Genomic DNA, 13175 nt, shown 5'->3' on the forward strand with positions numbered 1-13175 from the left:
CACTGCGTCTGAGAGTCCAGAGAGATCTAGGTCCTCAGCAGATGCCAGAACCTCCACTTCATCCTCAAACTCAGAGCTTGTAGGGAGCAGTGGTATGGGTGCCACCGCAAAGTCTCGGTTCTTGGGGGTCTTCTTCTTTTTGATTTTCTCACACTACTCCTTTGGCTTTTCTGGCTGGGAGGGCTTCACTGAGTCAGTCTCAGGGACTGAGTAGGACACTGAAGCTCTATGACCAGCTACTTGTGGTTGCTTCAGCCACTGGCGGGTGTCTACTTTGCTGCTGGTAGGAATGTGGGAAGGGAGTAACCCAAGGGACCCATTCTAAGTGAGAGGAGTTGAAGAAGATGCACGCTTCTCCAGCTGAGAAGTGCGGACTGATGTCACCGATCATTGGGGGGGGGGGGTGTCCTCACCATCAAGGGGGCAGATGGAGTCTGACAGCTCTGAGAGTCAACTGTATGCGACAGAACGGAATATGCTACAGCTGTTGTCATAGCAGCAGCATAAGTGGATGTCATACACACAGGATGTAGCCTCTCATACTTTCTCTAAGACTCTGTATAGATCAGTCGGTCCATGGTCTTGTATTCCATTATTTTCCTTTCTTTCAGTAGAATCCTACAGCCTGGTAAGCAAGGGGAATAGTGCTCTCCGCAGTTGACACAGATGGGAGGCAGGGAACATTGAGTATTGGGATGAGAAGAGCATCCACAATCTCAACAGGTGATGCTGGAAGTACAGCAGGAAAACATAAGGCCAAACTTCCAGCACTTAAAGCACCGCATTGGGGGAGGGATATATTGTTTCACATCACAGCGGTAAACCATCACCTTGACTTTTTCAGATAATGTGTCACCCTGAAAGGCCAAGATGAAGGCACCAGTGGCAACCTGATTATCCCTCGGATCCAATGGATGCACTGGGCAAAATGAACACCTTGTCACTTTAAGTTGGTGCATAGCTCATCATGGACTGTAAAAGAAGGTCCCTGTGGAATATAATACCCTGGACCATATTTAAGCCTCATGGGGTGTGTTGGAAACAGAAACATCCCCAGCTTGTCACAAGCAGTAAGGCCCGTGACTTGGCAGAGGATGCTGTTTTTATCAAGACTGACCCACGGCACATTTTGGACAAGCCCTCCACCTCCCAAACTTGCCCTCTAAATGTTCCATACAAAACTGAGGCTTCATGAGATGAAATATTCCCCATCAACTCTCGTACATACAAGGTACTGGGGTGAATAAGCTTCGCTGCATCCTTAGCCTCGCGTTCCCTCCCATGGTGTGGCCATGGAGGGGAACGATTTGAGGTCTTATTTCATTGTACTGAAGTTAGACCTCGATTGCTTAGGCTGGTGGTGGACCACCAACAGAGATGACTTACTACGCTTCATGGCGTGTCATCTGCCCTGATGCCACCCACTCTGACCACCAGGGGCTGTGCCTATGGGCACTACCCAGCTGCAGCTCCTTGGCATACATGGGGATTTATGGCGCAAGCATCAGCAGAGCGATCCTGTGTAGCCAGGGGGCTACAACCAACAGGAATCATGGGGGCCAACCACAATGTACCAGTTACCGTGCTGGATATTAGGTGCAAACAAGCAAAGAAATCCATTATCGTCATCGACGGCAGAAAGCGATACTACATAGTGGCTGGAGGGAAATGCACCCAGGAGGGTGACATTGTCCAAGAGCTGGAGAATGAGCGAAAGTTCAGATCCACGTCGATGAATGATGTGGAAGGTCTCAGGCGCACGATGCACCATGTAAGGCACCCTTCCCCAATGGCTCACAACTTCGGTAAATTTTTGAAGAATGGAAGTCAAACCCTACATGGGAACCCTCACATGAATGCCAAAACAAGCGAGACCCCTTTTAGTCGCCTCGAACGACAGGCAGGAATATCTCAGGCCTATTCTAACCTCTGGAGAGGGGGGGGGAGGGGGGGGCAGGGGGGGGGCGGGGCGGAAGGGGGGGGGGGTTTAGAGGTATTAGTTGACAGTGGGAGCAATATCTGTGCCATAAATGAAACATTTATGATCAAACTGAGGAAATGTATGGTAAGAAACTGATAGAGTTTCCTGTGATAAATGAGAGATTTATTAATGCTACAGGCCTGAACAGTAAGCCAATCAAAAGAGAAGTTGTGACTGAGTTTGTTGTATATGAGGAGTCATTTGAGAAAAATTCCTTAGTGATACCAGGTTGAACTGAATTTAGTGCTTGGGATGGACTTCCTGACCGAGAGTGCCAAAAACCAGAAGCACGAGTAGTAGCTTATTATGTACGTACAGTCAGTTGTCAGTTGTCAGTTGTAGGTTACTGTATTATTAATTTTAGAACCTGTGAGAGGAGGAGGAGGAGATTAGTGTTTAACGTCCCGTCGACAACGAGGTCATTAGAGACGGAGCGCAAGCTCGGGTGAGGGAAGGATGGGGAAGGAAATCGGCCGTGCCCTTTCAAAGGAACCATCCCGGCATTTGCCTGAAGCAATTTAGGGAAATCACAGAAAACCTAAATCAGGATGGCCGGAGACTGGATTGAACCGTCGTCCTCCCCGAATGCGAGTCCAGTGTGCTAACCACTGCGCCACCTCGCTCGTAGAACCTGTGAGAAGTGGAGGTGGCTACACCACTGTACGACAGCACATCTGAGAATGGTGGGATCATCATGTTTCTTAGCGTCATGGAAGAGGTCATCCAATCATAATTGCTAAGAGGGAATTCTATGTACACACACAAGAGGGGGTAGTTGAAGGTCCTCGCACGGAGCTTCCAATTGAACACCACTCATTTTTGTGCAATTCACCAACAGTCTGAACTGTTGGTAGTGAAACAGCCCATTAACAATTAACAATTTGGCCAATTGTTCATGTAATTCTAGGGACATTTTGAGTCTGCTTTTTGTGAAATTGGCTGACTGCTAGTGGTGTCCAGATAACTAGTGCTGCTACAACAGAGTTCTGTTTTAATGAATAAACTGTTGAATTTCAACAGTACTCCTTATGCCACCTAGCTCTTTAATATAACCATTCCCAGCTACATTCATTTACTCATACTGCAATTAACAAGTCTACAAAGAAATCACAAACTTAAAAAAAGGGGGGGGGGACTTTTTCAGAAGCACATGCACGTGCGCACACCCCCTCCCCCCCCCCCCCCCCCCTCCCCCAATTTGCCTATTTATTGTTGCCACACTGGAAAATTTGTTTGATTAATTTACATTCTCCTGATTCTTTCACCTGCACAATAAATACAAAATATCCCTTCCACAATAATTCTACAGGGTCCAGATATTTCTGTAAATTTTTTGTCCTTACAATGCAGTTGTCATTTTCATCTGTTTTCTGTCTCACAATGTTTCTTTCTTTCCTATATTTAATTGGTCCCCTACTTTCAGCGTAGCAATGAACTGAACTGTAATGAGTGCAGTCATGTCTACATTCTAGGATGCGAGTTTTACATTCACTGTCAGTTTGTTATTATATTGTATCTGTTCTTTGAAAGTCGGTACGGCATCTCAGTCTTTTTGATTTTGTCGTCATTTGTATATTTAGTTAAACCATTTGTTGAAATGAGTGATCTACGGTATTTAAATGTTTCTGATTCACTTTTTTTTCCAAAACTCTGTTTTTTTATTATGCTGGTGTGTCTGAAACATTGTTCATGTACTTTGTTTTAGACTTAAAATCCTGTTACCTTCCCAACTTTTCGCAAACTATTTATTTGGATTTATGTCTATGTAAAATAATAAACAGATCATTTACTGGTGCAATGTGTGTAATTTTGATACTACTCTTTTGGTAAGCATTTTGATCTGTCAGTTTATTCACTTCCAGTTCATTTTTCTATCCTAAATGATTTTTTTCAAGGCTTAGTTAAAGTACGCAAGTAACAGACCATATGTTAGCACAAACCATGTTTTGTTATTCTGATGAAATAATAACTTGGGTTTAGTATTTAGAAGGAGTGTTTAATTATTAATTTGTTACCTGCTTTGGCATGTGGGGAATAGGGATTGATTTCTTTACAGAATCAAGTGTTCTTTGAAAGAGTATAGAGGTGGTGGTGATTTTGTTTCACCGCTATTTAAAGTAAGATTACCAAGTTAAAGTTGACAGATGACAGGGCCATGATGTGAAAAGCAATGGTCCCATAACACTCCCCTGTGGCACGCCAGAGGTTACTTTAACGTCTGTAGACGTCTCTCCATTGATAACAACATGCTGTGTTCTGTTTGCTAAAAACTCTTCAATCCAGCCACACAGCTGGTCTGATATTCCGTAGGCTCTTACTTTGTTTATCAGGCGACAGTGCGGAACTGTATCAAATGCCTTCCGGAAGTCAAGAAAAATAGCATCTACCTGGGAGCCTGTATCTAATATTTTCTGGGTCTCATGAACAAATAAAGCGAGTTGGGTCTCACACGATCGCTGTTTCCGGAATCCATGTTGATTCCTACATAGTAGATTCTGGGTTTCCAAAAACGACATGATACTCGAGCAAAAAACATGTTCTAAAATTCTACAACAGATCGATGTCAGAGATATAGGTCTATAGTTTTGCGCATCTGCTCGACGACCCTTCTTGAAGACTGAGACTACCTGTGCTCTTTTCCAATCATTTGGAACCCTCCGTTCCTCTAGAGACTTGCGGTACACGGCTGTTAGAAGGGGGGCAAGTTCTTTCGCGTACTCTGTGTAGAATCGAATTGGTATCCCGTCAGGTCCAGTGGACTTTCCTCTGTTGAGTGATTCCAGTTGCTTTTCTGTTCCTTGGACACTTATTTCGATGTCAGCCATTTTTTCGTTTGTGCGAGGATTTAGAGAAGGAACTGCAGTGCGGTCTTCCTCTGTGAAACAGCTTTGGAAAAAGGTGTTTAGTATTTCAGCTTTACGCGTGTCATCCTCTGTTTCAATGCCATCATCATCCCGTAGTGTCTGGATATGCTGTTTTGAGCCACTTACTGATTTAACGTAAGACCAGAACTTCCTAGGATTTTCTGTCAAGTCGGTACATAGAATTTTACTTTTGAATTCAATGAATGCTTCACGCATAGCCCTCCTTACGCTAACTTGACATTGTTTAGCTTCTGTTTGTCTGAGAGGTTTTGGCTGCGTTTAAACTTAGAGTGAAGCTCTCTTTGCTTTCGCAGTAGTTTCCTAACTTTGTTGTTGTACCACGGTGGGTTTTTCCCGTCCCTCACAGTTTTACTCGGCACGTACCTGTCTAAAACGCATTTTACGATTGCCTTGAACTTTTTTCCATAAACACTCAACATTGTCAGTGTCGGAACAGAAATTTTCGTTTTGATCTGCTAGGTAGTCTGAAATCTGCCTTCTATTACTCTTGCTAAACAGATAAACCTTCCTCCCTTTTTTTTATATTCCTATTAACTTCCATATTCAGGGATGCTGCAACGGCCTTATGATCACTGATTCCCTGTTCTGCACTTAAAGAGTCGAAAAATTCGAGTCTGTTTGTTATCAGTAGGTCCAAGATGTTATCTCCACGAGTCGGTTCTCTGTTTAATTGCTCAAGGTAATTTTCGGATAGTGCACTCAGTATAATGTCACTCTGTCCCTACCACCCGTCCTAAACATCTGAGTGTCCCTGTCTATATCTGGTAAATTGAAATCTCCACCTAAGACTATAACATGCTGAGAAAATTTATGTGAAATGTATTCCAAATTTTCTCTCAGTTGTTCTGCCACTAATGCTGCTGAGTCGGGAGGTCGGTAAAAGGAGCCAATTACTAACCTAGCTCAGTTGTTGAGTGTAACATCCACCCATAATAATTCACAGGAACTATCCACTTCTACTTCACTACAGGATAAACTACTACTAACAGCGACGAACACTCCACCACTGGTTGCATGCAGTCTATCCTTTCTAAACACCGTCTGTACCTTTGTAAAAATTTCGGCAGAATTTATCTCTGGCTTAAGCCAGCTTTCTGTACCTATAACGATTTCAGCTTCGGTGCTTTCTATCAGCGCTTGAAGTTCTGGTACTTTACCAACGCAGCTTCGACAGTTGACAATTACAATACCGATTGCTGCTTGGTCCCCGCATGTCCTGACTTTGCCCCGCACCCGTTGAGGCTGTTGCCCTTTCTGTACTTGCCCAAGGCCATCTAACCTAAAAAAAACGCCCAGCCCACGCCACACAACCCCTGCTACCCATGTAGCCGCTTGTTGCGTGTAGTGGACTCCTGACCTATCCAGCGGAACCCGAAACCCCACCACCCTATGGCGTAAGTCGAGGATAACCCTAAATGTAGTCAAAGACTACGAATCAATATATCTCACCCAATCAGCTCTCCTCATGCAATGTGTAAACTGCCTGTCTTTAATGTATGTCTAGATACACTCAGTTAAATGGATAGAAGATTTTCTTTGTGGTTTAAACCGCACATTAATGGAATTCTCTCTGCTTCTGAATAGATCCAGTTAACATTATACAGTTAACTGTATAATGAAAAGTTCACCTTGTTGAACACACATTTTCAGCAGTTTTCCTTCAGTCACTGGTCTATCTCATAGGTGGATTCAGATGTAAGAGGAATAAAAAAACCTTCTGGTCTACCACCTTCCCCAGAGGTGTGTAGGTAATTGTCTCTCTTCCTCCCTCTGTGTGTGTGTGTGTGTGTGTGTGTGTGTGTGTGTGTGTGTGTGTAAGGGCCTGTGCACAAAAAACCACTATTCAATAAAAGCAGGAAAGTTTGATTTAAACATCCTGTCACCACCGATGTACATTCCTGTTAGGTGAACATGTGAAGTCATTACAACCACTTCTGGCAGGCAGATCACAGTAGCACATATCTGCTGCTAAGTTTTCGATTAACAACATAATCTATTTTTACAGATTTTATAACACACATTAACCTCAACACATACAGGAATCTACAAAATAATAGATTTTCAATTCTTTCTTTTCATCATAGGTATTAATGCCTCCCCGAATTAAATATGTCTTTTCTAATGGAGAAAATACCATTCATATAATCAAAATAGTTACTACTCATAAACAAAATAGGTCAAGAACTTACATCAGGCTTTTCCTTGCTCATGAGAGATATACATGTATCCATTAATTCAGCAAGGAACTCCTTTGGCCTACGTAGAACCCAGCCTGGATTGGCTACAAAAAGTCTTAAGTACACTCCTCCCACTCTCAATTCATTTGAATTTGTGATATTCAGTAATGTGTTTTCTTCGGGTACCTTCCACACAGTAGTTGGATTTTGACGCTGTGCCAAGTAATGCCTGGGGAAAGAAAGTATTAGGAATATTACAAATTAAAAAATGAATGACACATAATATAAGACAAATCTCAGACAATGAAATTGAGAGTTTCAAAACTAGCAACTTTAAGGAAATATGAAATAAGTTGAGAGAACCTATTACTTTATAAACTTAAGCAATTGATGAATCAAGAACAGAAAACTTAAAAATTTTCAAATTCTTTACTATTTTTCATGTTTATAGACCATTCAACCTCCTTCGACTATACACAAACCAAAACGAATAGAACAGTAACTTGTTAGGTATACAGAATGACAATATAGCTAGTAGGAAGCTAGAATCAAATTACATCGAATAACTTTAGAGCAAAATACTATGATGTAAAAATGTCTTTCTGTTAATCTCCTTATGTTTAATATTGTTTACAGACAGTATTTTTCGCACATCATTTAAGCATACTTACTCTTCTTTCATGTTTGAGACAACCCTACAAACAGATTGACGGGCATCTGTATCCCATATCAGTTCGGGATTCTCATGTACACCTTCAAATACATGGACGCAAGACTGTGGTGAATCTCTCATTGCATCAGCAAACGCTGCTGGTAGAAAATGTCCCACATCAAGTCTTACTTTAGGTCCAACAAGCTTATCTGCCCCCATACGGGCCAATAATTCAGCTGACTTTTCCCTCACAACAGGATTGTTGGAGTTGCAGAAAAGATCCAAAAGGTAAATTACTGCACCTGAAAATGTCAAAAGTAGTATTGAAATGAAATACGATATTTTTTTGGATTTGAGTTCTGCAGGAAACTTGTGTAAAAACTGAATAGATGTAATCCAATTTCACTTTTCCCATTAATCTCTACTAAAATACACATACTTTAAAACTCAAAATCTGCATAAATCTGATACATATTTCCTGGAACGCATCTCATCTCAAAATTATTATTTAATGCAATTTCAAAAACTTTTTACATTATTCTAAAAGTAATTTTGATTTTCATTAATGGTGTGCTGAAACTTTGTTGATCATACTGTGTATCTTTGTGTTAATGTGATGAATTGTTAGTAGTAACACATCCAGGCTGAGAGCAGATAAGCATGTATTTCATAAGTAGAGGGGGACATCTAAGAGAGCATTAACACTATCACTTTGCCGATGCATAATCAAGTGAAGTCTATGCTTAATATTAGTTCCCTAAACATGAATGTAATTTTCCTCTTACAGGTTTTGCATTTATTAAATAACTGCCGCAATATTACAAGCTCTGGCATCATATTAATACCTTCTGTTGTATCTTGACGTACCATTTACCAAGTACATATTACAGGTATAAATGAGAATTTTTACACTGATGAGGGCACTAGGCACTCATCATAACATCAAACCGTACATTAATAATCTTTGTGTAATAGCAAGTTTCTAACTTATGCTGAACATGAAAAGTTTCAAATTTACGTAGTACTCAAAACAGTCAGAGATCCAAAGTTTAGTGAAAGGTACAAAGGCAAGTATGGTTCAGAGAGGAGTTTCAGCTATTAATAATGGGAGCAACAGAATTATAAACATTTTTATCTTAAATGACCCCAGTCCGTCATTCTGACCAATGAGATACTATTTTTACATTTATTTTTGCAAAGGGGCGACAACAGATGTTTTCACCTGCTTAGCTTATTTTATTTCATTATCTTGATTGGTTCCCTCTCTCTCTCTCTTTATATTTTACTTTATTTAGTGACAGAATGGACATATTTTAGTTGCTGTTCTCTATCAATACATTATTGTGGTCTGCAGAAGTTGAGCACTCCTCCTCATTACACAAGTGTTTACATTCAGATGAAGAATTATTGAATTACATGAGCAGTTAACCAGAAGAAGAGCCTGAAGGAGAAGATATTTTTGAATCTGATGAGTTGGATGATAAAGATAACAAAGATTATTAAGGTGACATGGAATACCGGCCCCAAATAACAGAACAAGGGGAATCATCAGAGTCAGAAGATGAATATTTAGAACCTGTAAGACAACATATGAATAACCCAGTGCCTACGTGTTCAATTCCAGTGGCTCCATAAATTCCTACTCACAGCTAAGGAAAAAAATGAAAAAAATTGCATCCATCTCAGCATCTAGAAGTTGGAGGTGCAGAGACTGCAGTCAACTAAACAGTGTTGACACTAACTGCACCAGGGAGATTAGTGCATCACAACATATTGGTAAAAACTTCAGGTCCAACATGTAATGCTACGAAACTCATAGTCACAGGCAGTTATTTGAGCACATGGTGAGTGCTGATGGACAATAATATTCTACAGACCATAAAAACTTTACAGAAATTAGAGCCTGAGAACCTCTCCAGGATGACACATGGGGATAGTGCCTAATTAAAAACTGCCATAGCTATAATGTACACACGTGTAGCATATGGAGGAAAGAAATTCCACCCGAAACTTCTGTAGTCTCAAGTGTGGTGGCTGTCATTTTTTTCTCATACTATGGGAAGAAATAAGTTCATAGAAGTCATGCAATTTTTTGAGATTTGATGCCAAGTTCACTCGTGCCAAAAGACTCTAGACCAACGGCTTCACAGTAGCTACCCCATCTGGAATTCATTTGTACCTAATCTTACCCAGAACTACAAACAGGTGCATTTATAACCACAGATGAGCAGCTCTATCCATGCAAAGCTCAGTGTCGCTATAAAAAAACATGAGTAATACTCAAAAAATGGAAACTCCAGATAGGAATATCAGCACTGTAGGAAATGAATGACAGATTGCTGCTTACCATAAAGACGACACACCAAGTTGCCGAGAGGCACAATAAAAAGATGCTTACATATCTCTTTTGGCCACAGCCTTCATAAATAAAAGAGAGAGAGAGATATCATTCACACACACTTACAAGTACACCTCATGCACACATGACCCCTAACTCCAGCATCTCAGGCAGGAATACAGAATGCAGTCCAGACCACAATGTTGGAATTAGCAGTTGCGTGTGCATTAGGTGTGCTTGTTTGAATGATTTTTTCACTTTATCCAGACCTCATCACCTTAAATTCCTACCTTTCTGCAGTTTCTTCAGTTTAATCTACAATTCATAAGCAATCAACTGCGGCCGAAGTCCACATATGCCCTTGGAAATATCTTACAGTTTAAAAACCTGGTCCCTAGATCTTTGTCTTACCATTATGTAAGCAATCTGAGGCCTTCTGGTGTCTCCAGGTCTTTTCCATATATACAACCTCCTTTCACGATTCATGAATGAAGTGTTAGCGATGATGCAAAATTCTACCAGACAGCTTCCTCCTCCATTCCTTAATCCCAGTCCACATTCACCTACTACTTTTCCTTCTCTTCCGTTTCCTACTACTCCATTGCGGTCTCCCATGACTATTAAATATTTGTCTCTCTTCACTATCTGAATAATTTCTTTTATCTCATCATACATTTCTTCAGTATCTTCAACATCTTCAGAGCTCGTTGGTGTATACAGTTTTATTACTGTGGTGGGTGTGAGCTTCATGTTTATCTTGGCTACAATAATGCATTCACTATGCTGTTAGCAGTAGCTTATCCACATTCTTATTTTTTTATTCATTACTGAACCAACTCCTGCAGTACCCATATTTCATTTTGTATTTGTAGCCCTGTATTCACCTACGAGCTGTCCCGTTCCTTCTGCCACCTAAATTCAGCAATTCCCACTATATCTAACTTTCACCTATCCATTTCCCTGTGTAAAGTTTCTAACCTACCTGCCCAATTAAGGGGTCCGACATTCCATGCTCCAATCTGTAGAATGCGAGTTTTGTTTTTCCAGATAACGACATTCTCCTGAGTAGTCCCCATCCGGATATTTGAATGAGGGACTATTTTACCTCCAGAATATATTACCCAAGAGGACACCATACGCATTTCACCATACAGTAAAGCAGCATGCCCTCAGGAAAAATTACAGCTATAGTTTCCCCTTGCTTTCAGCCATTCACAGTACCCGCACAGTGATGCTGTTTTTGTTGGTGTTGCAAGGCCAGTTCAGTCAATGATCCAGACTGTTGCCCTAAAACTACTGAAAATCTGTTGGCCCTCTTCAGGAACCACATGTTTGTCTGGCCTATCAACAAATTCCCCTCCACTGTGGTTGCACCTACAGTACGGCTATTTGTATGGCTGAGGCACACAATTCTCCCCACCAATGGTAAGGCCCATTGTTTGTGGGGGGCACTCTTTTCCTACCAACACAGTTTTATGACTTCTTATTGTTTTCTCATTGTGCACATGTTGGGTAGAATATTTTGATTGGAGCAGTTGGTCAGGAGCACTTAAGATGCAGGTTTATGTTCTGTTAATCATTCATATCGTATTTATAGCAAATGTGAACTTTCAGTGTGAAGCAATTCTTGTGTTTTTGTATTTGGTATAATTACTTGTGGTGAATTACAGCCTGTGTTGTCTGTATCAAATTGCAATTCTTAACTTCTAAATCATTGTTACAATAAAGCAACTAATTACTTGTCATTTGTCAATTGGGGAAGAATAATCGATAAACAGACTCTGAGCAGATGAGAAGAAGTAATGTAGTATTGCCTTTAATCCTGAAAAATGAGGGTGGGAGGTGTTACACTGTCAGAATCATCAGCGTCACTAACAAATATATTTTTTAACAAATCAAGTTTTCAACATGACTAGAGAGGATGCACTTCAGAATCTACCTGACATATAAATCAAAAAACACTCCTACTGCAGAAATTTTGTGCACCATTAATAAAAAGCTTTTCACACTAATGTGAAAGAAGAAGAGGTAGTGAATTAGGCATTATGAGTACTCTCCATTACTTTGTAAGGAGTGTTCCTCTTGGAATGTAGTAATCTTCTGCACATGCTTACCTTTGTTCAAAGCATCCTTTACTATTTTAGTTGTTGAAACAAGAGCATGTAATGTATCAAGCACCAGTGCTTGGTCATCTGGCAGGCCGTTCAGAGCAAGCAGCAGATATACAACCACCTCAGAAGCAGCTATATCATTAACACATTCTTGATTTCTTGTAACATTTGATACAACATTCAGACTCCACTTCTGTACAGGTTTGCAGCTATCAACATTAAGCAGACCAAATAGTAGTCGGAAGTGACCAATACATTGAATTTCTACACCTGTAACATAAAAGTGATTATTAAATCATCGAATTGTTTGACTAATTCTACAGTTTCTCATTATCAATTTTCATTATAAAAATGGGAAACATCTACAAATGCTAATGGAATAACTTGGTAATTTTTTATTTTATTTTTTTGTGGCCTACACAGGGTCAGCATGATAATCCGAGTTTGCCAGTGCTGGTAATACGAGTAGTCAGATATGCTTCCTGTCACCCCCAGCATCACCTTGGAACAGAAAAGTGTACCCCACCATACCTGTGGTATTAACCTACTCGGATGTGGGAAACTGCCAGAACACCCCATCCAGCATGACCAGCTCACCAGCCATTATTGTTAATCTACCAGCGGATTCAATATGGGCCAGCACACTTCACAGAATACTCTACGTAGCATGTTAAGACACGTGGCTGTCTGAGTGGGTATAATGGAATAATTTGGTAATGGCTGTGATCCATGAAATACTACGTAAAATCAATTCACTTAATTTGTCTGTTACAGATTGTAAATGGCACAGACAAGTAACGTTAAAAAAAATTGTGCTACAGTAAATTGGTAAATTAACATGTCAACATGTGCTTAAAAATTGTGAAAAAATGGAAACATAGTATGAGTGTCTAGAGAGCAGCCTGAAACATTAAGGTCCAAACCAAGTACCATTGTCGTATTATCAGAAGTGGAAATCTAATGTGGATGACAAGGAATAAAAGCATATAATGATTATGCAGCGACTATCCTGTGAGGCTGTAGATAATTTA

General features: G+C 40.5%; 1 protein-coding gene across 1 annotated transcript in view; it reads right to left on the reverse strand.

The window, feature by feature from the left end:
- Nucleotides 1–7055: 7055 nt before the first annotated feature.
- Nucleotides 7056–13175, reverse strand: part of LOC126452450 (dnaJ homolog subfamily C member 13-like) — a gene marked incomplete at its 3' end in the record, with an annotated part of 67801 nt that continues 61681 nt past the window's right edge. Inside the window, exons 9-11 of the mRNA XM_050091077.1 lie at nt 12148–12414; nt 7715–7997; nt 7056–7272 (exon numbers count right to left, since the gene is read on the reverse strand). Coding sequence (XP_049947034.1) covers nt 7056–7272; nt 7715–7997; nt 12148–12414 — 767 coding nt within the window. The remainder of the gene's footprint in view (nt 7273–7714; nt 7998–12147; nt 12415–13175) is intronic.

The sequence above is a fragment of the Schistocerca serialis genome, unplaced genomic scaffold, assembly GCF_023864345.2.
Source record: "Schistocerca serialis cubense isolate TAMUIC-IGC-003099 unplaced genomic scaffold, iqSchSeri2.2 HiC_scaffold_873, whole genome shotgun sequence".
In the NCBI taxonomy this organism is placed as follows: Eukaryota; Metazoa; Arthropoda; class Insecta; order Orthoptera; family Acrididae; genus Schistocerca; species Schistocerca serialis.